We start from the raw sequence: 25454 nt of genomic DNA, 5'->3' as shown, positions 1-25454 counted from the left end.
AGATCAAAATAGGATTCGTGTAGACACACGGTTGCAAGCCATAAAACTTTGTGCGTTCAGCTCACACCTTACGATGAAAATCAAACGGACAAAATTTTTTTTGACGACGTGGCTTAACCAAACGAGCCGGAATGCACCGGCTCTAGAGTTAAAAGATAATAATGAAGGAGAAGAGGTAATATAATAATTCGGAACGAAAAATATGCCAGATGGCGCCTCGGCGACGGGGTCCGTGATGCATGATGACCACAAACAAGTCAGCCAGCGGGATCCCTGCTGAGTATCGCACACGTCGTCGCCGCTCGGCTAGCTGCCAATGGAGCGTCGCGTCGGTTTCGGCAGCTGCCTTCTCCGGCGCCAAGCCACAACCGAACCGGGGCGGGTCACCCACCACCATTCAGTGTGCCGGTGCCGTACGCGTGTTCCGCCTGCGAGCCCAGACGACTATGCACGTCAGGGTATTAGTATTTCGGCTTTACCATTATGGCATTATTGTCACATGTTGTTTATGCAAGAGAATATCTTTTTATGCAAGTGTACGTACAGAAAAATATTTCAAGCATCGCAGCAACCACTATTCTCATTTTGCACCATAGCTTTTCAAAAAAAATATATAAAACTTCGCACCATTCGGTGCATGCGGGTCCGAAGGGAACAAAGATTTGGTTCGCTGTCTCCGTCTGCATCGTCAACATCGAATCGTGACTGGACCCCGGCAGCAAATACAACACGCTCTGTCTCCTCTTTTTATCGGCGGAAAGTACACCGGTCATGTACAGAAATACTATTTTTAATTCAGCTGGGTATGGGTGGGCCGGTGGGAGCAAGGATGGATTCATATGTTTATTCGAATGCCAGATTTTTTGTCATTTTTCTTTGATTATGGACAAATAAGATATAAAATTTACTATATAAATTCATAGCCTTGTATTTAACATTGATCTTGTAAAGATTCATAAAAACTAAACCTCAAATTTATCATATATATTCTCAAATAATAGATATAAAAATTCGAATACGGATCGGATACAAATTCGAATCTTTTTTCACCTTTTTAATTGTAGGGAGCAAATAATACATAAAAAAATATATACAAAATTTTATTCTTATGTGTAATAATATGCTTGATAATATAAAAAAAGATTAGCATAAATTTTAAACATATCTATTTTAAAATATCAAATTTGTTCTAAAAATTCGGATGTCTAGATCCATCCTTAGGTGGGAGTAGTTTGCCGCATTTTTATTCCGACAGCAACATTTTGACTGCTATTTGACTGTTCCTCGTTTGGGGCAGGCCATTGTTCGCTTTCCAAGTACACAAAGCTGACCGAAGGACGACGCACGTGCTGAGCTTGGACTGGACAGCATGAGTAGGTTATTTGTTGAATTCGAGAATTCAAACACATTTTCACTCGGAAAACCTCTCTTTTTAAAAAGGAAAACCTTCACCAAGGAAACAGAAGCTAGTGGCTAGATTCGACCATGTATTCCTACCATCCAAATCATTTGCCAACCCAAAAATTATTTATAGGAAAGGGACGCTGCAGAATTATGTATTTTTTTAACGCTGGCAAATTTGGCAAATGCATTAGTTTTCTTTTACGGCTTACCTAATATAGACAGAGAAGCATGCATCAAGGCCTTAGCATGGTTATGCTTTAGAGCATCTCCAAGAGCTCTTTGTATCTTGAGTGAGTTTTCTAAAAAAAGATAAAAAAAATCATCATCCAACAGAGACTCTATCTACCTCGTCTTCTATCCTTATTTTCTATCTAGGGGGTACCGCTGGGCGTCTTTACCTAATGCTGAGTGCTAGCCATTCCTTTTTGGATTTTGAAGAAGCTGTTGGATTTCATCCTTTTTCGCTAGCTATTTCGTTTTACATAATAGCTATATCAAGATTTTAGCTATTCATAAATATAAAAGCTCTTGGAGATGTTCTAACGAATCTCTGAACACACATTTTATACGTTACAACTTTGCTGCAAGCTGATTACCAATAAAAAAAAGCTATCCTTTTTTATTAAAAGAATTATCCATTAGTAATCGGAGGTGTACTAGCAGATTATCAATTTCATCCCCAATACTAAAATATTTTCGGTGATTACCAAAACACACCTCCCTCTTACCCCAAATGTAGGGCAATTTTTTCTTTACTAGATCCTTTGAGTAATTTGCTGAACCACTAGCTAAAAAAATATAAAAAAAATTATTGGTGACGGAGAGACAAAATATATAGGGTATGAGGAGTAATCTGCTAGAGATGCTCTCCTTAATTTGGGACACAACAGAATTAACGTAACCTTGATTTTTTTTAGATTATCAACTTACTCTTGTTGATATCCCATATCATGGCCAGATAATGAATTATTTATTTGCAAGTGCCAAACCCTGCAGAACTCTACCCATGTGCAAAGCATGTGGTTTTCCTCGAGCATGATTAAAGTTTGGACCTGGCACGCGTATAATTAACAAACAAAAGGGCGACCTTGCCGCCGCCATTTCTTGCGAGCATGGACCAATTAACGAATCCATCAGCCGTGTAATCTAATGAGCGAACGACCCATCCACCGTCCATGTGCTCCAGCCCAGCTCCAGATTTATCCCCCCCAATCCCATCGGAGAGGGGGCACGGCCACTGGTCCGAAGCCGCAACGAAACTCCCACTCCAACTCTCCCCCACCCCTGAGCGGAGAACCGCCGCCGCGTCCTCCAAATAAACGGATCGCCGTGACCATCGCGGGGTTGGCCGCGCCCCCCATCTGAGACCGCGACGCCATTGCCATTCATTGGCGTGGTTGGGGTTGGTGGTGCCGGCCGCCGAGACGGGCGCCTCTCGGCTCGCACGTGCCGCCGGAGCCCCCCTGCACGCACGTCACGCACACGTCGCCGCTGATCAGCTGCCCGCGCGACTCGCCGCCGGCGGCCCGGACGTGGACCGAGCAAGCCGCCGGTTGATTTGGTTGGTGGCGCGCGACGGTGAAACCTCTGCCCAAAGTCACCCACCCAGCACCCACCAATGTTGCTGTCCACCATCCACGGTTGCTTGCGCCGACGGCGCGCGCTGCACGGAAGGCTACCGATTCTCCACGTGCGCGCCGGCCGCCCGCCCGCCGCTGCGCTTCCCCGGTCACGGCAGGTTACTTCGAGCCGGGATCATGTCGTTGTCACGTGCGCCTCGCGAGCGCCGGGGGCGGACGTCGACACGCGTGCCGGCCCGCCGGCCTCTGTCGGGTCGGGTGGATCATCGGGAGCCGGCCTGGCCCGGCCGGGGGACCCGCTCGCGCCTCTCGCACAACACACTTGGTCGTCGGCTCGTCGCCCTCACGCGCACAAATGGGTCGTCGCGCGCGCCTGCGCGCGAGAACGTGCCGGGGCCCCACGGCGCGGGGGTCTCGCCCGATCGGGAGCTTCTATATAAGCGGCGCGCGACGAGCATCTGAAGCCGAGGAAGCGAGCGAGGACGCGGCGGCGCGCGACGAGCATCTGAAGCCGAGGAAGCGAGGACGCGGCGGCGCGCGAGCATCTGAAGCCGAGGCGAGGACGCGGCGGCGCCGGGGAGGGGAGATAGCTGAGGAAGTTGCCGCTGCCGTGAGCGCGCGCGCGATATCGATATGGCCGTGGCGACGGCGCTGGCCGTGTTGGTGGTGGCGGCGGCGCTAGCGCTTGCGCTGCCGGCCGCGCGCGGGGTGGACCGGAGCGAGTTCCCTCCGGAGTTCCTCTTCGGCGCCGCGACGTCGGCGTACCAGGTGAGCCAGCGGCCGCTTGCCTCGGCAGCAGGCGTCTCTCTCTCTCTCTCTCTCTCTCTCTCTCTCTCGCCACGCGCCTCGCCTTGGCTGAAGGCGAGGGAAGCGGTGGCGTCTGGTCCTGCTTGCCTGACAAGTGTTGGCCTTCTTCCGCCGCTGCTGCCAGATCGAGGGCGCGTACCTGGAGGACGGCAAGGGCCTCAACAACTGGGACGTCTTCACCCACACGCACTGTGAGTCGTCTTAACCATTCCTCCACCCAAACCTACTCGTTTTGCTTCTCTTTCTCGTCCAGAATGACATGAGCATGGCCATTACAACTTTCAAGAGAACTGAAAACCAGAGCTTCCGTCCCTGCTCGTGCTCGGTGACTGGCAAATGCCCATAACACCACCCAGTTTCATCAGAGCTGTACCAACAACCTTCATTCAGATATTATCTCCCCCTTTTTTTAAAAAAAAGGAAAAAAAACATTCACCCACCCATTTCTGAAGCAGAAGCTACTGGCCAGATTCGTCCTTGTGCTCCAATCATGTCAATGATTTACCTACCCTTACTTGCTGAATGTAGGATTCTTCGCATGACAGGGACACGTGCACAATATTATTTTTAGATGCCGCTGACATTTTCCGAGGCCGGCAAACGCATTAGTTTGCTTGCGCCTTCGCCTACAAAATATCAAGCCCCTTTTCAGCAGTTTAGAAATTTATACCTACTCTCTCTCTCTCTCTATATATATATATATATATATATGAATCACTGTACGGATAGGATCTCTATCTACTCACTGCTGATGTGGCCAGCGCCACGCTTACGGCGCACTGGGCCTTATCTTTATTTCTTTTTGAGGAAAGCCTTAACATCAGTTATGTACATGTCTCCTTAGTTATTTGTATACCCACACAATGGTATGGTCTACGTAGCCTTCATAAGTGGGCTAACTTTTAAATAAAAAAAACAATTAAAGCTCAGGCATCTTCCTGCCCGTGTGGGAGCTCAGAACCTTGGTAGAATCTGAAATGAGATCCTCGGTAGTAGCTACAGAGGTGATCTCAGTCACTGACGTGTAGATCCGACCCCACGTATTAGTGACCGAGTCCCTCTGCAGTAATCCCGCAAAGAGCGGGAGCTCTTTGCACTAGGTACGTCCATCTTCCTGCCCCGTGTGGACTCTTCTATCCTCCCGTTTGTATAGTGAAGTGGAAGAAGACAGAGAAAATATTTGTTTGTTGCTTACTTTAAGAATCTTTCTGTATGAACTGGTTAGAGAAAATTACATGTAGCAGTGCCACATAGTCTATAAAGATTGGTTTTTTGCACATTGCTGGTGTCCTTATCTTTATTTCATTTATTTGTTCGCGCCCTGATCATCTCAATCTGTCTTGGGCAAACCTATCTTGCTCATCTCATCCGTGCAACTGTATCGGTCAGATTGGCACTGCCTACCTAAAGTTTTTGGAGCTGCTCGCAGGGATGGGTGGCGATAATTCATTCATCCCTTGCGAAAGAAAATAGTGACAATTTGTTCGGTATTGCCCCCCTGCTTTTCTCTCATAAGATTCTCTTACCCTTCCGCAGCTGGAGTGATCATGGACGGACGGAACGGGGACGCGGCTGACGACCACTACCATCGCTACATGGTACGGAGAGCCTCCAGATGACACAGAATCACCAAAGCAAATAAACTGACCACCGACGATGGCCGATTGGCCATTTTCAATGTGATGCGTTCTGATTCTGAACTTGTGAGCAGGGAGACGTGGAGATCATGCAGTCGCTGGGCGTCAACGCGTACAGGTTCTCCATCTCATGGGCAAGGATTCTACCAAGTACGCCAGGGTTAAAACTGTACATAAAATGCGTTCGATCGTACAGCTCCTGATTTTGGTGTGGCCAATGCGTTCTCGCAGGAGGCAGGCTTGGCGGCGTCAATCCAGATGGGATAGCGTTCTACAACCGCCTGATCGATGCCCTCCTGCAGAAAGGTAGCCAGTCCCCATCCTCCCACTGCTCGCATTCCACTTGAACACTCCTGTGCTCTGATTCTCCAACGAAGAGCAAGCTCAACGGTTTCAATTTTTTTTCCTGTAACGATCAGGGATACAGCCGTTCGTCACACTGCACCATTTCGACATGCCGCACGAACTGGAGGTCCGATACGTTGGCTGGCTGGGCGCCGGAATCCGGTACGGTTCAGCTCTGACCTCTGCTGCCTCGAATCGATCCAGTTCTTGCGATAGTTTCAGCAGAGAACCGGCAGTTTCAGTCGTCAGAACTAACGGCCTTGGTGACAACTGAAATTCAGGGAGGAGTTCGAGCACTACGCGGACGTGTGCTTCAGGGCGTTCGGCGACCGGGTGAGGTTCTGGACGACGTTCAACGAGCCCAACCTGTTCACCAAGTTCATGTACATGCTGGGGATGTACCCGCCCAACCACTGCTCCCCGCCGTTCGGCAGCTGCAACAGCGGCAATTCGAACCGGGAGCCCTACGCCGCGGCGCACAACATCATAATGTCCCACGCCGCCGCCGTCCGCACCTACAAGGAGAAATACCAGGTGAGTGTGCGACCCGGCAACCTAGTACTCTGTCAGTCGCTGTTCATCAGCAGGAGCTTTGCTAGTTGCTACTGCTTCTGTGTCTGTGACCTGCTGTTTCAGACGACTTTCAGTGGCTGGGGGGGAAATGCTGATACATTTGCCTTAAAACATTTTTTGATGCATGTGTGTGTTATGAAGGCAAAGCAAGGTGGCTCGATCGGAATTGTGATCGCGATGAAGTGGTATGAGCCGCTGACGAACACCACGGAGGACATTCTGGCGGCGCGACGAGCACAGTCTTTTGAGCTAGAGTGGTATGTCTTTTTTTTTTGGGTATCATGTATCATGTAGTACCTACTATTATCATTTGCTAAATCGGCAGAATCTTTCCTTCTCGTCACATTATCTCACATCCTTGTACATATATATGACCTTAATTAATTGCTAAAAAAAAAGAGGGAAAGCACATACCATAGCAATGAGGATTAACAATATCTGTTTGTTCTAGGGCTACATCCAAAGCTACAAAAGTTTCACCAATCACCACTAATAATATTTGTACGAATTATTTTCAGGTTTTTGGACCCGATATTCTTTGGTGATTATCCTACACAGATGCGAGAGATCCTAAAATCGAACCTACCAACATTCACCTCGGAAGAGAAGAAGTTACTCCAATACAAGTCTGATTTCATCGGGCTAAATCATTATACAGCGATTTACACCAAGGACTGCATCCATTCCCCGTGCGATCTTCGTACCTACGAAGGGAATGCACTTGTCTCTGCTACCGGCGAAAGGGATGGGGTGAAGATCGGGGGAGATGTAAGAACTACTTACCATTAGGCATTAACCTTCTCATACACATTTACCTGGTTGTGTTCATATGAAAGAAAAAAGCTCACGAAAATTTCTGATTTTTGAACGTTAAAGACTGCGCTCGCCGGTTACTATGTCGTCCCGGAAGCCGTGGAGCCAGCCATCATGTATGTCAACCAGAGATACAAGGACACGCCTGTTTACATCACTGAGAACGGTGAGTTGCCTGAGGAGGATATCTTGGTCCAGACCTACTCCAGGCTCCCTGAAGACTGAGTGCCTCTCTGCATTTGTTTCCATGCTGAATGGTCCTGTGTTCTCAGGTTACTCGCAGTGGAGTGATATCAGCAGGGAGGAGCTGATCAATGACGTCGAGAGGTTGAACTACCTGCGGGGCTACGTCACACATCTATCAAAAGCCATCAGGTGACCCTGACTGATCTACATCTATGATGCTGTTCAGTAGTAGCATTTACCACGGATGCTCTGGAAATCCACAAGCTATGATGAATCGGCCGGATTCCCTCTTGCTAACAAGAGAAAGTTTCCAATTCTCTCTGGTTGTCCTGGGCGCAGGAACGGGGCGAACGTGCGGGGCTACTTCGTGTGGACGCTCCTGGACAACTTCGAGTGGACGTTCGGGTACAGGGTCAGGTTCGGGCTGTACCACGTGGATTTCGACACGCAGGAGAGGACGCCTCGGATGTCCGCGAGGTGGTACAGGAGCTTCCTCACGGGATCCGCTTCCGCCGCCCTGACGGCGGACGAAGCAGCGGCAGCGCAGCAGGAACGGAGAGCAGATTCATGACGTGTCCAGCCATCGGAGCTTGCAGGATGCTTTTGACAGATCGCAGTTCAGATTGCTTTTGGTAGAGTCTGAACTCGATTGCTTGCTCCTCGTCAGAATGCCTGTGGCGGCCGTGGAGTACGTACTGGTGTCTGTAGACTGTAGTGTAGTGTAGGTGGAAATATTGCCTACTGGTATTAGTAGCTAGGAATTGTTTTTTTTTATGAAACTAGTAGCTAGGAATTGTACACGGATCGTGCTGTGCTGCGCCTGAATGATGAAAGAAAGGCTTTCGAATTACTTGTGATGGGTCATGTTCAGACGATCATAGCTATTTCAGGCGCGAGGGGGACACGCGTGTTCAGTTCATCAGTCTCTGCCCCACTGTCGTCGTGACGACCCAACCCGCGCGTTGGGCGTTGGCGTTGAGCACACTCTCCATGCCGTGACACCAAGCACGGGGAGAGATTGGCCATCGGGAGCGAGGGGGACAGGTCCCAGGTCCGCGACTGGTGAGAGGTCCCTGGCAAACGCAGTTGCATCGTCGCTTGTCAGGGCGGGGCCGTCACGTGGCACCACCACATCCACACGATGAGCCATCTGATCCGCGGGTCGGCCAGTTGCTCGTATGAGAAAAGGGGAGCTGGGAGAGAGCCGGGGAGGGAGAAGCTCGCTCGAGAGAGGGCATGGCGGGCGAGCTGGTCGTCTGGGTCGCGCTCCTGCTCGCCCACGAGCTCCTGCCGTGCCCTGGCGCGGCGGCGGCCGTCGGCCGCGGCCAGTTCCCTGACGACTTCCTGTTCGGGACCTCCACCTCCGCGTACCAGGTACGGGCGCGTACGGCGTGCTGCCGAGCAGTTTTAATTTCTTCTCGACCTGTGTGCTTGCGGTCCTGCACATGCATGGAGCTTTCTCGCTGAGCAGAAACATGGCAACAAATCGGTAGGAGCACTGGCGGGCCGCGGAGCTGGCAGTTTTTCACACCTAGAGCAGCCACTTGTTTTAAAGTATTCAAACTAATCCACATACTAATAGTTACAATACCAATGGCCGAAAAGTTTTTAAAGTTGCATGATTTAGATTATATCTCTAACAGTTAAGTCTAATTGTACGACAAACTTAATAAGAAATTGAAGGACCGTAAAGAAATACCTAATACATGCTAGTACCTTCTGTTTCTAAATTACCAGCATCCACATTGCTAGCTCTCGATGCTATCATTTTAGACCGTATTATATGCTCTCTGGCTCTGCTTGTTGCTCAACTTCATCAAGAGGTTGGCTTAGTGGCTTAACAAAAAGGTTGTTCAGGTGCAGTTAGGCCATGTTTAGTTCTCAAAAAAATTTCTACAATATCCATCACATCGAATTTTTGAACATATGCATGAAGTATTAAAAGTAATTAAAAAATAACTCATTAAACAGTTTAACTGTAAATAACGAAACAAATCTTTTAAGTCTAGTTAATCTATAATTAGACATTAATTGTCAAATAACAACAAAAGTGCTACGGTACCAAAATCCAAAAAAATTCACGAACTAAACAAGCCCTTACTGAGGTAGGAGCATCCGAGCATGAGGGGAAAAAAGATCTTATTGTCCTGATCTCTTCATTTAGTAATCTATTATATTATTAAAGGAGTGTTAAAAAAAGTCACCACGTTCGCCGAAAGGGTCTAGAAATTCCCACATTAATTTAAAAAGGAGAAGGATTTACACCGTTAGATTTTATGAAAATCTAACGGTTCAATATAACTCAAGAGTCCATATTAAATACGATTAATAAATAGCTAATTTCGGATTTAAAATATTAAGGAAAATTAGGACACGACAAAGAGTCCTTGCTGAATTTGATTAGTAAATAGCTTAATTCGGAATTTAAAAATAAGGAAATTAGGACTTAACCAAAGATACTAAATATACAAAATTGAAATTATAAAATTATAAAAATTAGCATTAGCACTCGATAAAAAATGATATTAGCCGAATAGCTAAATTAAATATTTAAAATATAAAAAATTGGCATCGAGTATGACTAATAAATAGACAAATGCAAGAACTAGAATAAAAAAATTATTGTTGATGTGTATAGTTATTAAGAAGCATATTAAGAAGGAAAATAGCTAAATAAATAGTATAGGTGAAATGCAATAATAAATACCCAAATTTGAGTTTCATGCCAAATAAAGTTAACAAATACTCCAATTTAATGAAGATCTACATAGTATTTGTTTATAGAATTTACACCATTCGATTTAATGAAGATCTAGCCGTCTAAATTGGCAGAGTCCATGTCTAATTTAGTGAAGATGCAATATTCTAAACTATTCAAAAATGTTTGTATCCAACTAAAGTTAAATATAGAGGTCGCATGACATAAAAACTCATGTTACCATCTATGTCTCGCATTAACCCTCTTTAAAGATGCAAAAAAAAAATGACAGCAGCATAAGCGTGACAGCGCGACCATAGTTGTATTGTGTCTGTACTATAGAAAGAGATAATTGCTTTCAAAAATCTTCGGAACGCCCTGCACTACGGCGCCACCATAGTCTGAGCCCTAGATTCCAAATCACAACTTTTCGAGTCTCAAGAACGTCCTGCAGTACATACAGATGCATGAAGCACATTGGATTCTACTCAAAATCATTGTCGAACTCAATCAATCCAATAATGACAATGCACAGAGTTTCAGATATTGCAATCTATTGCAAGACCATCGGCACCTTTATGATTGTCAGTGTGGGCCAATGAATACGCATGCTAATCAATGTGAGAGAAATATCCACCGAAGAATCAATGCTTTCTCCAAACAAGGATTATCATCATAAATGTTGCATATTCCTGAAGAAGTTTAGTTATACAAACTAATCTGATGGTGGTCAACAAAGATTCATGATTCTGTGGGCATACAAATAGTTCCATACAAGTAATAATCGCTGGGATAAAGAGTAAAACATTGGGAAAAATTAGGGACTTAGTCGTGTGAGGAATCAAATAGCATAAATAATTCTTAACTTTATTATCCCCGTCTAATCCTCTATAAGTACATGAAAAAATACTAGGCACAGAACACAAATGTGATTTATACCTCTAAAAAAGTATAGAGAAAGAGAATAGAAAAAGATAAAGAAGCAGCAAGGTTGAATGGGTAAGAAAACTAGAAAAAAGGAGAATAGAAAAGGCAGGCAGGCATAAATGTTGCATATTGCCGAACACCTTCAGTTATACAAACTTAATCTGATGGTGATCAACAAAGATTCACGATTATGTGGGCGTATAAATACAGATATGTATAGTATGCATCCGTATTCAAGGTGACCCAAAATTAAATTCAGTCCTCAAATTAAGATTTTACAGGTTAAAATACTAAAATATGCAACTATAATATATAACAAAGCAACTTAAAAATAGAATCTGTTCCACTAAAAGATCCCAAAATTAGATATATACCATCGTGACCCACATGTCTTTGACTCATGTGAGCTCCACATGTCAGTGAGATAAAATTTGATGATTGATATGAATTCCTATGCATAGAAAGTTGCGGGTAGTATTCAACAAGACCAAACGAGAGGTAAATAAATTACCAAATACATCTCTTCTATCAATGTAAATTTTTTTAAAAGAATTAAATAAAAAACTAACTACCCGCGCTATTAGCGCGGGCCACCTTCTAGTTTAGTCTATGTAAATGTAATGGGGCATAAATAATCTCCTAAGTCAATGTGTTCAATTTGGATCAGGGAAGTTAGAATCAAATTGAGTCATTAACCTGGCTTGCTGTTGCTGGCTCGCTGCTTTTGCGGCCGACCGTCCGGCCGTCAGCTGCCGTGCTGGTGGCCCTGGCGCCTGCCGCTGGCCGCCTGGACGCCGAGCGGTCGGCCGCCTCGCCCCTGGCGCGGTCGCGCCCCTCGCTCGTAGCGGCCTCGCTTGTCGGACGCCCGCCGCCGCCGTCGCTCGCTTAGGTTTGGGAGCTGTCGGGCAAGTTGAGCGAACCGGCAAGCGGCGCTGCCGCTAGGGCTCCTAGCTGTTGGTGTGGCTGCAGTGCAGATCAGTGGAAGCAACTGCTGGAATTAGTGCCGTTGGCGTTTACTCTAGCTAGCTCTCATTGTCTTGCTGTTCTGTAACAGTGTAATTAGTGTTGATACTTTTTTTTCTTGTAATTCTTCAGATTGAAGGCGCATATTTGGAGGATAACAGAGGCTCATAAGCCAGGTGAAGCATCATAATTATAAACTTTCAATCCCGGATCGGGATGTATCCTTTCTTGTCAAGTTGGTTGTGTTAACATTTTTGTTTCCTCAAATCCTTATAATGGTTTCAGGCACAATTGAGGATGGAAGTAATGGTGATACCGCTGATGATCACTATCATCATTACATGGTAATAAGCTTCTGCTTCTTTTTCAAAATGCATATAGTATCAGATAAAGGAGAATCTATTGGATGATTGATGTTAAGACTGAAAATATATACCAATTACATTATTCAGATGGAGCTTCCTATCTATTCAACTACTTTGACATTTTTAAGTGTGTTTCTACTTTTTATGCTCCAGGAAGACATTGAATTGATGCATTCCTTGGGTGTCAACTCATACCGATTCTCCATTGCGTGGACAAGAATTCTACCAAGTGAGTTTAAAATACATGACTTGCTTTTGTAAGGAATTTACTATTACCTTGGAAAGTTGGTTATTAAACAAATGCTACCTTCGTAATTAACTTCTTCCTGCAGGAGGTCGATTTGGACATCTTAATCCAGATGGTGTAGCATTCTATAATCAACTTATTGATGCACTACTGCAGAAAGGTAGGGTTAAAAAAATTTGGGCATTGGGGACACAATTTTGAAGTTACAGAGTTACTAACGACATCCATTAATAGGCATACAACCATTTGTAACAATATCTCATTACGACATCCCACAAGAACTAGAAGCACGATATGGTGGATGGTTGAGCCCAGAAATTCGGTATGTCTATTGATGTGGCATAAAGGTGCCTTATATTCCTTCATTAGTTTATATTTGACTTCTAAGTACCTTACAGGAAGGACTTTGGCTACTTTGCAGAAGCATTGTCATTCAGACTTCGAGCATTGTCAGAGGCACAGAACGCACAGGCTTGAACAACTTTTTTTTCCGAAAGGACGGCAAAGCTCTTGCCGAATTTTTATTAGAAGAAAAAAGAGTTTAAAATACAACTGCACCCAAACCGACTACGCGCACCACGACCACATGCTTGAACAACTTCACCCGTCGATTTCGTCAGTTGCGCATGTTTGCGCGTAGTGATCATTGTCTCATTGGCCAACGTCTTGCCTCACAAGACCACGACTAGATGGCAGCATCCGATCCATGTGCAGGTTGGTTCTTTGACGAACATCGACTGGGAGTTAGTTGCGGCCAAATTAATTGAAGTTGGCATTGCTTACAGAGACGCAATATCTGCAGCCTGTCCATGATCCCAGCACGATTTAGACGATCGGTTAGATGAGATTATTGGTGAAAATAAAGTCTCCTGATGTAGCGTCGCATTGAAAGTTCCTGTACAAGCTGCAGATATTTAGGTGTTGTGTCATTGCCAGACATGTCCGACTGGAATCTACAAGTGTCCATCAGCAATGCTATAGCACAACCACAAGCTGTACACACATCAACACATGGTCGATCGATCCCTAGGTCGTGGTCGTGTCACACGCACGTCGTTCTTTCGGCGTGCCTCGCGTCCAATGAAGTCCCGCTCCAAAGGACGGCAGATGGTTGAATATTGGAGGGGAGATGTTATGATCAGAAGAGGACAGAATTCAAACAAACAAAAAGAAAAGGACATAAAAACGAGAAAAGCGAAATCCCACATATGCTTTAGTCTTTTAGATGGCTTTAGACTCAATTTTCATGTCTTACATTGTGCCAAGATTTATGATTTAGGATGGTACTATATTATTAGGCAAGGAAAAGTCAAGCGTATTTTATAGCCTACCGCATCTCCAAGAGTTTTTCTAAAATCTACTTTAAATCATAATTTAAAGAGTCATTTAAAAAAATGTTTTCTATATCTTTGTACTTTCCAACAATTTTTCTATATCTAGTACGCAGTGTAGAGAGTCATTCTTCCTCTCCATCTTTGGCTAGCGAGAAATCCAGAATGGATGATATCTATATTCAGATATCCAATTGAAGGACAGGGGCGGATCTACAATGGGTGCATGGGGTTAAAGTTGTACCCCCCCCCCCCCAAATTCTTTTTGCAAAAACACTTAACATATATACCTCTCTGTATATTGTACATACACAAATCCTTGTAAATATAAAGTCTAAGTGCTAAACGAGAGCATAACAGTCATAAGCATCCCACTGTGCTATCCTCTAGGGCGAACACAATGTTCATATAATATTGAGTATTGATTTTGTTATGCGAATGCGACCATCTTGACAAAGGTAATTTAAATCTTAGTTGTTTTCAATCTATTCATTCAGGTCCCATTCTATTAAGAAGGAGAAAGCTATGTAGCTACTTCCAAACTTAATTAGACCAACATGCACAATCATTTTGGCTTTTTTATTTAATTTGTTGCTAAAACCACTATATATCCTTCTTGTTGCTACTAGCTGGTAGCTGCGTCAAGGGGCAGGGGTATTTTTTTTTACAATCAATCATGCAAAGATTGATCACTAAAGCTACTTTATCGATGTGTTATCAACGAAGATGTTATATCATATACTACAGTATCAAGAAAAAAATATATTTTTACAATATACAATTTGATATCGATTCACTCGCACAATCAGTATTCTTTAAATTTTAGCAGACTGTTGTACCCCATAGTTGAAATCCTGGATCCGACACTGATTGAAGAGATTGTTGGAGGGTATTTTTTTATCAAAAACTCTATTTTTGTAAACTATGGAAATATATAAAGATTATCTTGGAGATGCTCTAACACTTGTTTTTTTTACCTTGCACAACATGGTACGGACGAACATCCTCACGTATCCACATATGCGTAGCCACATCTACCTCTGTTGATATACGCACGCAACCCTACTATTATGAGTTTTTTTAGATTAAAAACTATTACGAGCATATTTGAAAGATTGACGAAGTTACAACGCGTGCATTGTTGTTTACAAATATTCGTATAATCGTGACACGACAAGTGTGACTTGTGTGCAGATTTTCTTTTTGTCGCTGAACCTTTAAGCGTGACGCGGATCCCTCTCCTACATTTGTTTGCTTGTGCAACGTGCTGTCTGCTAGCTGTGCATCCCTTTCGGCCTTCTGTCGTACGGAATCGCAGTCGCAGTTGCAGCCCCAGCGCAGTACACACCTAGCCTTAAATCGTCGCATCGTTCTCACACTCCATATCTCTATAGGGCTATAGGCTGAGTGAGTGGCTCATTATCGGCTAAGGGTCTGTTTATTTCATTTTGCAAAAAAAATTTGTAAAGGAATCTTGGTCATTTGAAGTACTAAATGAAGTCTATTTGTAAATCTTTTTGCATAGATGAGTTGTAAATCGCGAGACGAATCTAATGATGCTAATTAATCCATGTTTAATCAATAATTAACGGATGGTACTGTAGCATCACTGTTGCAAATCATGGATTAAGTAGACTCATTAGATTCGTCTCGAGATTTTACAACCCATTCATGCAAAAAATTTTGTAAATAGACTTCATTTAGTACTTCAAATTAGTAAGATTCCGTTGTAAAATAATGCGTTTACAGTGTTTTTTGTGTTTACCTGTAAAGAACTAAACAGGGCCTAAATATCTTATTTCTTTACCAAAAGTTCCAAGAAACTGTACGTACGCTTTTCTGCTGGCTGGTGACGATGATGCTATATATTCATCACTTTCTGAGACAACGGAAGACGGCCCGGCCGCACGGGAGTGACCGCGGGTGCGAGAGCTAGGCTTTTGGCTGCCCGCAGCCATGGCGCGTCTCAGCTGCTTCCTCCTCCTCCTCCTCCTCGCTCTCTTCGTCTCCTCCGTCGCCGGGCTCAGGCGGAGCGAGTTCCCGCCGTCCTTCCTCTTCGGCGCCAGCACCTCGTCTTACCAGGTACGGCGCTGGCTCCGGCGAGCTCATCATCAGCTGGATACGCGCGCGTATGCATGTCGTCGTCAGAGTTTATTGCATCGATTGCCTGACCGGCGATGGCCAATTGTTTAGCCTTTCCCCTTCTGCTAAATGGAATTGTAGCTGTAGCTCTTCAGTTGACCTTGAAAAAAAAAGATTCGATTTTGCTGATTTGGCCATGCACTGCCTGCTGACCTTTGGATATGTGTACTTTCTCCTCTACTTTAGTTCATTTTATTTCTCTATTGCGAAGACTTATGTATATCCTTATTTCAGATCGAAGGCGCCTATCTAGAAGACAAGAAGGGCCTGAGCAACTGGGATGTCTTCACTCATATTCAAGGTGTACCACCCAAAACACCTCAAAGTTCAGTAGAACCAAGCGATGACCTTGAATAGTAGCAGCTGATGCTTCGGTTCAAAAAAAAGTAGCTGATGCTTAGTTAAGTGTCATTTAGAACAAGTGATTCTTGGAGAAAAGTAGGTAGTCTTCGTTGAACACATGATTCTAAGCACCTTAGTTGCGATTTCTTTGAGAAGCGCTGATTGCCTATTGCTCATATACTTTCCTCTGAACCATGTCTTCAGCTCATATGAAAACTGCACTGGGCATAGCCTCCAATTCTTTTCGTGTCTCATGTCTCGTTCCATTAGAATAGAATAGTAGTGCCACTATACCAGGCCACTCGCTCATAGAGGATCTGTGGTAATAATGACTTCAAGCCAACACTGGAGCTCACACGGCACGTACCTAAGAAAATTCTTTATTTGCCATCAAAATTTAGAGTGCTTCGCTATTTGCCATCGTGGAAGTTTTCTTTGCTAATTTGTTATAGAGCTAAACTTTGTTTCCCTTCTTGCCATCGCCATTCATTCCGTCATGGTTTGTTAACTTGATTTTTTTTCATATTGCCTAAACTGCCCTTATCCTATCTTCTCCTCCCCATATTCTCGCCGTCACCGTTCATTCCGTCATGGTTTGTTAACCTGATTTTTTCATATTGCCTAAACTGTCTTTATCCTATCTTCTCCTCCCCTAATTCTCTCGTGGATGAGTCTCCTCTACAGAACTATAGGGAGACTCTCCCACTGATCTATGGCCCCTGCATCATGGGCCCGCGGGTCTCTCTCCAAATCGCTCTTTATCTCGCAGCTCTCTCTCTCTCCTCCCCACCTTCTCCAATCACAAAACTCTAGATTGAGGGAGAGATGTCGCGCCTCCGCGGGAGCAGGCCCAGGCGCCGTCTCAGGTGCCGGGCCAGTGGCGCCATGCGCTCGTCCCTGCAGGAGGAGGGGCGGGCGTCCGCCATCAGCAGAGAGGCGGGCACATGGCCTAGCCCATCTGTGAGATGCGACAGCTGCCCCCCCCCCCCCCACACCCACCCACCCAACACCATGCGCTCAGGAGCAGGGAGCCCCAACAAGCAGAGCGGTGGGCGACAGGTGTATCCCATCTGCGAGCGACTACGAGGATGCGGCCGAGCTCCCAGCGGAGTACCGGAGTCTAGCCCAAATTTTACAACAGAGTTTCCACTGAGGGTACAATGGTCCTTCCATGTGGTCTTTAACACCATTACCATAACAGATGGACTGGAATGGCAAGAAGAGAAATAAAGTTTGGCTCAATGGCAAATAAGGAAAGAAAACTTTCATGATGGCAAATAGGGAAGTACTCTAAATTTTGATGGCAAATAAGGAATTTTCTCCTAGTACCTAGCTAGGACAATTCTGTATTGAAAACAATGGATCGTATCATTGTTGGTAGACTCAATTCAGGAGGTAGCTAGCTGTTTTAATACTTGTAGATGACTGATGGCAGCAAGTGTAGCTACAGACGTGCGCTGTGACGATCACAGACCCACTTGATTTTGTTGGCTATCTTATCTTGCTGCTGCTGCTCCAAAACCAGGAAAGATTGTCGATGGAAGCAATGGCGATGTGGCTGTTGACCATTACCATCGCTACCTGGTAAGCATCAGAAAGATCAAAGATCTTCATCAGTAGTAATGTATTTTGCAGCCATGCATAAATAAGCATGAGGTGCAGGTGTCAGCAGTTCTCTCTAAGAATTAAGAAAAACAAAATCTCACTAAGTCGGCATTGACAGGAGGACACAGAGATGATGCATTCACTGGGCCTCGACTCCTATAGATTCTCATTGTCCTGGTCGAGAATACTTCCAAGTAAGCTTTGCTTCCAGAACCTCATGAGTTATACTGACCAACTGTCAACGCCTTTGGACCGACCTCCCAGGTCAAGAACACAAGGGTGATCTTGCACAGAACTATTCTTTGTACTACCATTTTAACTTGTGTTTACCTTTGAATGGCCCTGAACAGAGGGTCGCTTTGGAGGTGTTAATCTGGCAGGCATCAAGTTCTACAATAACCTGATCAACAGTCTGCTACAAAAAGGTGGGGCCTTCTTTTGATGTAATGTGATCAGCTGCCACCACAAATATGCCACCCTGCAAAACAAGCAAACCTTCAGTTCAGTCTCACTAATCTGGAGCCTGGTATTACACTTAGAGCAGGAATACTGCCATTTGTGACCATCAACCATTTCGACGTACCCAGGGAACTCGAAGAAAGATATGGCTCCTGGCTGAGCCCTGAAATGCAGTAAGCACATATAGCTTCTCCTTTGAAGTTTCCACAAGAATTTTGTATAGATCTGTCGCTGCCCGGAGATGCAGTAAGCATATATATGGCTGTTTCTGCATTTCTCTTCAGGGAGGACTTCACCTACTTCGCCGACCTTTGCTTCAAGATGTTTGGTGACCGAGTAAAGCACTGGACTACGTTCAATGAGCCAAATCTTATGGTGAAGCTCGGATACTTCAGTGGCAAATACCCACCCAATCACTGTTCCAAGCCGTTTGGGAAATGCGCTTCTGGGAATTCATCAACTGAGCCCTACATTGCAGCACATAACATCATATTAGCACATGCAAAGACGGTCAATATCTACAGAAAGAATTACCAGGTACAAAATACACATGGATTAAAAGGGAGGGGGGGACTAACCACTTAAATTTTGATGTAAGTTGTTTTCACTGTTTTCGATCCTTCTCAGGCCAAGCAAGGTGGCTCTGTTGGAATAGCAATAGATATGAGATGGTATGAACCTCTAAGGTATCACAGAGGACCACATAGCAGTAAGCCGAGCTCAGTCATTTGAAGCTCCATGGTATCCGTTGCAATTGTACATGGTATATTACTATAATACTATCAGAACTAACTTTTGAGTTCTTCACGATTGAATGCTAATATGATGTTGTATCCTAACATAGGTTCCTCGACCCCTTGTTCTTTGGTGATTATCCTCGTGACATGCACCAAATCTTAGGGACAAACTTACCAAAATTCACAGAAGGAGAGAAGCAGCTACTGAAAAATCAAATTGACTTTGTCGGAATAAATCACTATAAAACACTATATGTCAAGGATTGCATATTTTCTCCATGTGATTTGGACACCTACACTGGTGATGCTTTAGTTTCTGCATCAGCAGAACGAAATGGGATACCCATTGGAAAACCGGTAAAATTGGACACTGTACATTGCATTCTTCTATGCAGCAAGAACCCCACTTTCGAATTGATCTTGCATAAATTAATACTGCTAAATCAATATTGCAGACACCGGTTGCAAACAATTGTGTGGTTCCAAGCTCTATGGAGAAGTTGGTCATGTATTTAAATCAGAGATATCAAAACATACCTTTGTACATCACAGAGAATGGTGGGTTTGGCAAAAAAAAAAGAGCTACAAATTACATACAAAATATGTCTTTTTTTCAACAATGATTCACTTCTATGAAGCTTTATTTAGTATACTTGCAGGACTCCAGTACCATGATAATATCTGTATGGACCTCTTGATCTCTCTTTGGTCTTTCAGGTTACGCCCAAATAGGACATAGCAGCACCACAGTGGAAGAATTATTTAATGACACCGAAAGATTAAGTTACATTCGTGACTACCTCACTTACTTGAGCTTTGCAATAAGGTAGTTGCATTTCTCAATTATTTTTTCATGTAAACTGCTCTGCAGCCAGACAATAACATGTTTGTTACCTCTCTGCTGGAAAGGAGCAAATGTTAAAGGTTATTTTGTGTGGTCTTTGATGGACAACTTCGAATGGCTCTCTGGTTACACCATAAAGTATGGTCTTTGTCATGTGGACTTCAGGTCACTAAAACGAACACCAAGATTGCCTGCTAGATGGTACAGCAAGTTTATCAAGGGATCTGAACAGATAGAAATGGCCTCTGAAGAATCCCCTAAGCATGTAGCTTCCTAGCACGGAAACACAGAATTCCCAAATTCCCAATGTCCATGCTTGTACAGTAGTTACATAGGAAATTTTTGATAAATTTCCTCACTCCCGTGTATGCCCTTGCCCAGAACTCAGCTATTTTTTTGATCAAATATGCCTCTGAAAGGAGTTTACTAATAAGAAGCAGAATACACATTTTGACTATCCTCCAGTCCTCCTTCCTAGTTCAGAAGGCCCACGATGTATGACTGCTGAAATAGCAATTATTTGAGGACAATAAAAGATAATTGCATTTCTGTGACACAGTTACCTGCAGTTTGTCTATGTCCTGGTTTTGGTGAAACGTGAAACTCGAGTCATCAAAGACTGAGAAGTGAGAACATATTGCCAGTTCATCTGCAACAACTTGCACACATAATTTGTGGCTATCTGCATTGAAAACCTCCATTAAGATAGGATTCATTCTAGGAGACTGTATTCATGAATGACACGAATCCATTGAATGCACACATCAAAGTAATCAATTGCTTGCATAATCTCGTCCATGTGCATAGTAACTAAATGGAAGTCTGTGAAACACTACCTCAGTGTCTGACATTTGATAGAGCGAAGATATAAATTCATTTAGAAGGACGTGGGTTTGCACACTCCCATGATTCAAGTTATTTTGTTGATCAATCACTCTTACATATCTCCTCTGAAGCTTTTGCAGCAGAATCCTCATTCAAAGTTATAAATAGCATACATCAAGACAACCACCATATCCTGTTTTCAAGGCTTTTGAAGTTGTGTTTCTTAAGAATGATATTGCACATACTCAAACATGCATATTGGTTATAGAAGCAAAAGCTCTCTCTCAGATATGAAAGTGAACTAATGTCTACCATTCCATTCGTATGAAAAGTTGTCGCTTTGATTCTTAACTGAAATGCTAAATTGCAAAGGCTATTTAGACTGATACATATCAGGTGAGAGTCCGTACAAACTTTTTGTTTCCTCATGGAACTCCATCTACATACAGCAGCAACTCTTCATCACCACCAAGAAGGCTAGGACTATTCTGCCTGTGTGGGAGTAGCGGGGGAAGGCGTCGTAGGTGCAGGCGTCTCAATTGTAGCTGAAGGTTCCCTTAGAGTCTTTGGCCCCTTATCATCAGGAACTTCTGTTGCAGCTCTCTCCTTAGCTTTTTGGGCTCTTTGAACTACCTCCTCCTGAATGTATCATATCCATAAGAGAATATAGCAGCATGTGCCATCAAAATAAGGTTTAGAGAAAAAAATGAATTATTCAATATGGTAGTTTCAACTGCATGTCCTGCAGAGGCCAGTTCGATTATGTGATATACTGATATCTGAAAACAATCCAGCATCCTTTACCTTGGGCATCCAGCATGCAAATCACAAAGTTTTCTCTAAACAATGAGTGTACTAGAACAATCCCTTCCCTCTGCAGCCAATTTGAGATTTGGATGCTTAACTAGTCAACTGCATGTGAATGTATCAAAATTGCTTAATACATTCTGTACATTCACATGCATACATATTCTGGTATTCCAAAACGCATATGTCGCACACGGATAATGCATCACAGAGATGTCAATTACACGTCACTACGGGCAAAATGTGCAGGAACAATCACTAGAGCACTACCCATCACGAGCGAGGGGGGGGGGGGGTGCGCATCGCGCAGTACCTGGAACTCCTGCACCTGCTTCTGCTGCTCGGCCTGCCACTGCCCGACGACGCTGAACACCTCGCCCACCACCGACTCGACCCGCTCCGTGAGCGCCTCCGCGAAGGCCTTCCCGAGGAAGAAGGCGTCGAGGACGGCCTTGCTCTCGTTGTCACCTGCGCGACACCACCAGCAAGAGGACACAGTGAAGCCCCAGCTCGGGTCGGATTATTGCCCTCCTGCCTTGCTCCCCACGTGGACTCAGAGGGTACCTCATACCTGGCTTGGGCTCGGGGCGTGAACCGCCGCCGCCGCCGCCGCCGCCGCTCCGGGCCGCGAGTCTGGGGAGCCTTCTGGTGGAGGAGGGGGAGGCGCGGCGGGGGGCCGAGGCCGGGAAGGGGACGCAGCAGACGGGGGAGAGGGACGCGGCAGGTGGCGCCATGGTTCTCGCCTCCGTCTTCCGGTGTGCGCGTGTGCGTGTGCGCTTTCGTGGAGGCGATGGAGTTCTCTAGCAGCGCGGGTTGGTGGGGGGTTGGGTGCTCGACGCCCCCGGCGGCCACCGGCGGATGCGAGGCCGAGGATTGGCGGCGGTCACCGGTTGGGGTGGGGATCTCTGTGATTCTCAACTTGTCTGCTGCGACTACGAGTATAAGTTATACTGTATAACAATACATTCTTGCATTTTTTTTTTACTTTACGGAAGATAGCAGTCGAGGTGAAATAGACTGATCAAATTCACTTGTCAAAAATTTTATCATATTTCTATATGTCATTTGCGCACCGCTCCGTGCAATCCTAGGCTATCCACGATAGCAAAAATATTAGAGTTCGCGTGATGTTGATCCAACGATTCCGAGTGCTGCTCACCCCCCCCCCCCCCCCACTTTACCCCAACATACGTGTTTGGCCGGAACCTTCTCTGCCCTACCGCCGCCCGCCTTACTTCTGAAAATATCCGTTGCCGAAGCATCTGGCGAGACCTGCTAGATGGCGAATCGAGGCGGACGACTGCCGTGGTGCTGCCAGCGATTCCCGCCGGCCGGCCTGCCGTGGGACCACCCGTCCCATGCTCCCGCGGGCTCGCAAAAGCCGCCACGGCACCTCCTTCCGCCGACGCCGGCCGCCGCTACCTCCATTGGCGCCGCCGCTACCTTCTTCCCCGATTTCCTCCTCGGATCCTTTGTTCCCTCACCCGCTCGATTTCTCCGCCGCATAGGGCTCTCGGCAAACACCTCTGCCCGCCATCGTCCTTCTCGGTCAGGCCGCTTGCCTGCCTCGCCATCCCGCCTCTCACCGCCGCTGGCCCGACACGTCCGAGCCGTGGCCGCGCCTTGACCCTGCCAGGGGACCGCCTGACCCTGGGCCCGACCTTTACGCCTCTTCCTCTGCCGCCGCCTCTACCAGCGCGCCCACCAACGCCTAAGCGCCGCCCTCCAGATCCGCGAGCTCGTGGCGGCCGTGCCGGCTGGTTGGTTGGGCCCTATACGCAGGGTTTACGTTACCGACCGGTCCGGCCAAACCAGCGGGGTCCGGTTCCGGTATACCGGTCCGGTTTGGCTGGAAACCGGTCGGAACCGGTTGAATTCAAAAGCCGCCGTGCAACCGGTTTGGACCGGTTTACCGGCCGGTATACCGGTGGTTTAAAGTAATTTTCTGGCGGTTAAAAAATGGATCCCGGTGTGAAATAAAAGGAAATTTTGGCATGAGCTATGCACATATTAATGTAAACGATCACACCAAAGCAAGAATTTATAATCATGCATACAAATATAATAGTAATAAGCGTGCATACAAATACTGAGTCATACACTTATACACATCAAATAAGAGTTCAACGCATGAATGGGAAGACCCCCATTTGGGACGTGGTTTGGTATTCGGCGGTGGACATCAAAGCGATACCTCGCACTCTAAGCAGCTCAGCCTTGTAGTGTTGCCAAGTTTGGCCCGTCCACGCCGATGTTGTCTGCCATTCCTAAACTAACATGGTGTAAAAATGGGGGTCTTCCCATTCGTACACCCATCTCGTCAGTGGCTGCATGCTGATGTCAGGAATGGAGTAGTGAAAAGAGTGCCTGGAATCGCTGTAGGAGGAAGAAAGTACTGTGGAGTGTCATAGTCCGTCGGTCCACCTATTCTCCTCTGCGATTGCGGTGCTCCATAGTCGGTGTCCTGAGTAGTATGTGTGAACTGAGTCTCCCCTGCAATCAACCATATATCATAATTAGTAGTCAATACTCATAGTCAGAAATATGTGTGCATTTTTATGTGCAATGTATACCTGTGAAACGAACACCACGAGCACCACCACCACCAGCACCACCATCAGCATCAGCACCGTCACTATCATCACTATCATCGGGCGAGGTGCTATCCTTGGACTCCTGATACGGAGGACTACGCTCACCTTCGCCATCATCAGTCTCGGTGTCGCTGCTTACTGGTTTTGCTGTTCCTTTGCCTTTTCGACGCTTCGTGTCACCCTTCGTAGGCCCCTTCTGCAACTTCCTCTTCCCTAGGTGAGTGTCACCCACATTTTTACGTGCCCAATCGCTGATGGAATCATCCCACGTAGCCTCACATAGATCTGACATATTTATTTGATCTCTGACAAGATGGGATGGGAGAGAATGTCGCCGTCATCATCATCCTCGTCCAGAACTGGAGCCCGATTTGATCTATCATATTCCATCCATTCCCGCACTGGATTATTCTCATCATAGAAAGAAAGACGGGCCAGCTGGTCAATGAAATCACCTTCTTCACACATTGGTTGGCTGGAGACCTCCTCAAGTCGGAGACGAAGGTTGTAGTTGACATAGACAAGCTTGTTAAGTTTCTTGTGCGACAACCGATTGTGAATCTTTGTATGCAGCAAGGCAAAAGTACTCCAGTTCCTCTCGCATCCACTGGACAAACAACATTGTGAAACAAGCCTCGGGGCAAGGTACTGCAGCTTTGATGTGCTTGATCCGAACACCATCCACCAGGACGCTGCATGTGCAATCGAATATGTAAGCAATATATTCGAATAGAGAAAACAACAATGTCGTACGGAGTAACTCTTACATGGAGATGTCTTTGGGTCCATCGCCATTTGCATTGCCATTTCACTGCCATACTCGCCAACCTTCTGCCGAAACACGTCAAACTCCTATAATGCCTGCACGGCGCTCTGGAGATCCATCATGCGCTGAAATGTATCCTTGAGTCCACGAAATATTTGTTGAGTTGGATCCATCGTATATGCATACCTCGGATTTAGGACAGCAGCTGCAAAATATAAATCACTTCAAATAAGCATCAGGTCAATAGAGCTTAAAAATTGATGACTCGTGTGTGCTTACCTGGACCCACATACGTGTCTACGAACACGTCACCTAACCTCTTGTCCACCACATGAATATACTCCTTCAGTGTGGAAATATTTGTTCCAAAGAAAGACCGCAGCTCCTATTTCATAGTCTGGTAGGCCATCACGACTTCGCAAATGTTCGGCTTCTTGTCCTGATCAGCGAAGCGGAG

The 25454-nt window shown here is 45.6% G+C and overlaps 3 protein-coding genes, 1 long non-coding RNA gene and 1 pseudogene across 6 annotated transcripts; 3 read left to right on the top strand and 2 right to left on the bottom strand.

Moving 5' to 3' along the window:
- The first annotated feature begins 3445 nt into the window (after nt 1-3445).
- LOC120642426 (beta-glucosidase 16-like) lies at nt 3446-8195 on the top strand. Its single transcript, XM_039918937.1, has 12 exons — nt 3446-3752; nt 3916-3982; nt 5328-5389; nt 5503-5578; nt 5660-5734; nt 5848-5935; nt 6055-6307; nt 6488-6603; nt 6865-7114; nt 7223-7325; nt 7432-7534; nt 7685-8195. Exons 1-12 carry the CDS (start codon nt 3618-3620, stop codon nt 7914-7916), a joined length of 1560 nt encoding a protein of 519 aa, XP_039774871.1. The 5' UTR covers nt 3446-3617; the 3' UTR covers nt 7917-8195.
- A 91-nt stretch (nt 8196-8286) lies between these two features.
- Nucleotides 8287-14384, top strand: LOC120642542 (probable inactive beta-glucosidase 14). Of its 2 annotated transcripts, none has more exons than XM_039919116.1 (7): nt 8287-8719; nt 12066-12109; nt 12219-12277; nt 12452-12527; nt 12631-12705; nt 12780-12867; nt 12967-14384. In XM_039919116.1, the coding sequence occupies exons 1-7, from the start codon at nt 8487-8489 to the stop codon at nt 13088-13090; spliced, it is 699 nt and encodes a 232-aa protein (XP_039775050.1). In that variant the 5' UTR covers nt 8287-8486; the 3' UTR covers nt 13091-14384. The 2 variants fall into 2 exon arrangements, with proteins under 2 accessions (XP_039775050.1, XP_039775051.1); XM_039919117.1 differs by having other exon boundaries at nt 12944-14384.
- A 1329-nt stretch (nt 14385-15713) lies between these two features.
- On the top strand, nt 15714-20465 carry LOC120642430 (annotated as a pseudogene).
- LOC120642611 lies at nt 17593-18709 on the bottom strand. The gene is made up of 3 exons (XR_005662644.1): nt 18549-18709; nt 18067-18443; nt 17593-17941 (listed from the first exon to the last, which is right to left on the bottom strand). It is a non-coding gene; the product is annotated as an uncharacterized LOC120642611 (long non-coding RNA).
- Nucleotides 20466-20551: 86 nt separating the features above from the next.
- Nucleotides 20552-22565, bottom strand: LOC120642567 (uncharacterized protein At4g13200, chloroplastic-like). Of its 2 annotated transcripts, XR_005662614.1 has the most exons (4): nt 22209-22565; nt 21951-22105; nt 21241-21469; nt 20552-20687 (listed from the first exon to the last, which is right to left on the bottom strand). XR_005662614.1 is itself a non-coding variant. In XM_039919146.1 (3 exons), exons 1-3 carry the CDS (start codon nt 22369-22371, stop codon nt 21314-21316), a joined length of 474 nt encoding a protein of 157 aa, XP_039775080.1. In that variant the 5' UTR covers nt 22372-22565; the 3' UTR covers nt 20912-21313. The 2 variants fall into 2 exon arrangements, 1 of the variants encoding a protein (XP_039775080.1); XM_039919146.1 differs by lacking the exon at nt 20552-20687 and having other exon boundaries at nt 20912-21469.
- Nucleotides 22566-25454: the final 2889 nt, after the last annotated feature.

Source organism: Panicum virgatum, chromosome 7K (assembly GCF_016808335.1).
Source record: "Panicum virgatum strain AP13 chromosome 7K, P.virgatum_v5, whole genome shotgun sequence".
Taxonomy (NCBI): Eukaryota; Viridiplantae; Streptophyta; class Magnoliopsida; order Poales; family Poaceae; genus Panicum; species Panicum virgatum.
The sequence above is the reverse complement of the archived record's forward strand: the minus strand, read 5'-3'. Positions and strand labels throughout refer to the sequence as shown.

Excerpts from the sequence above, each read along its gene's own strand:
- LOC120642426 (XM_039918937.1), top strand. The coding sequence starts at position 3,618 with ATGGCCGTGGCGACGGCGCTGGCCGTGTTGGTGGTGGCGGCGGCGCTA. Across the intron at positions 5,936-6,054 it reads TGGCTGGGCGCCGGAATCCG|GGAGGAGTTCGAGCACTACG; the intron begins GTACGGTTCAGC and ends ACTGAAATTCAG. Across the intron at positions 7,535-7,684 it reads CATCTATCAAAAGCCATCAG|GAACGGGGCGAACGTGCGGG; the intron begins GTGACCCTGACT and ends TCCTGGGCGCAG.
- LOC120642542 (XM_039919116.1), top strand. The coding sequence starts at position 8,487 with ATGAGCCATCTGATCCGCGGGTCGGCCAGTTGCTCGTATGAGAAAAGG. Across the intron at positions 12,110-12,218 it reads AACAGAGGCTCATAAGCCAG|GCACAATTGAGGATGGAAGT; the intron begins GTGAAGCATCAT and ends TAATGGTTTCAG. Across the intron at positions 12,868-12,966 it reads TGGTTGAGCCCAGAAATTCG|AAGCATTGTCATTCAGACTT; the intron begins GTATGTCTATTG and ends GCTACTTTGCAG.
- LOC120642567 (XM_039919146.1), bottom strand. The coding sequence starts at position 22,371 with ATGGCGCCACCTGCCGCGTCCCTCTCCCCCGTCTGCTGCGTCCCCTTC. Across the intron at positions 22,106-22,208 it reads ACGCCCCGAGCCCAAGCCAG|GTGACAACGAGAGCAAGGCC; the intron begins GTATGAGGTACC and ends GGTGTCGCGCAG. Across the intron at positions 21,470-21,950 it reads AGCAGGTGCAGGAGTTCCAG|GAGGAGGTAGTTCAAAGAGC; the intron begins GTACTGCGCGAT and ends TGATACATTCAG.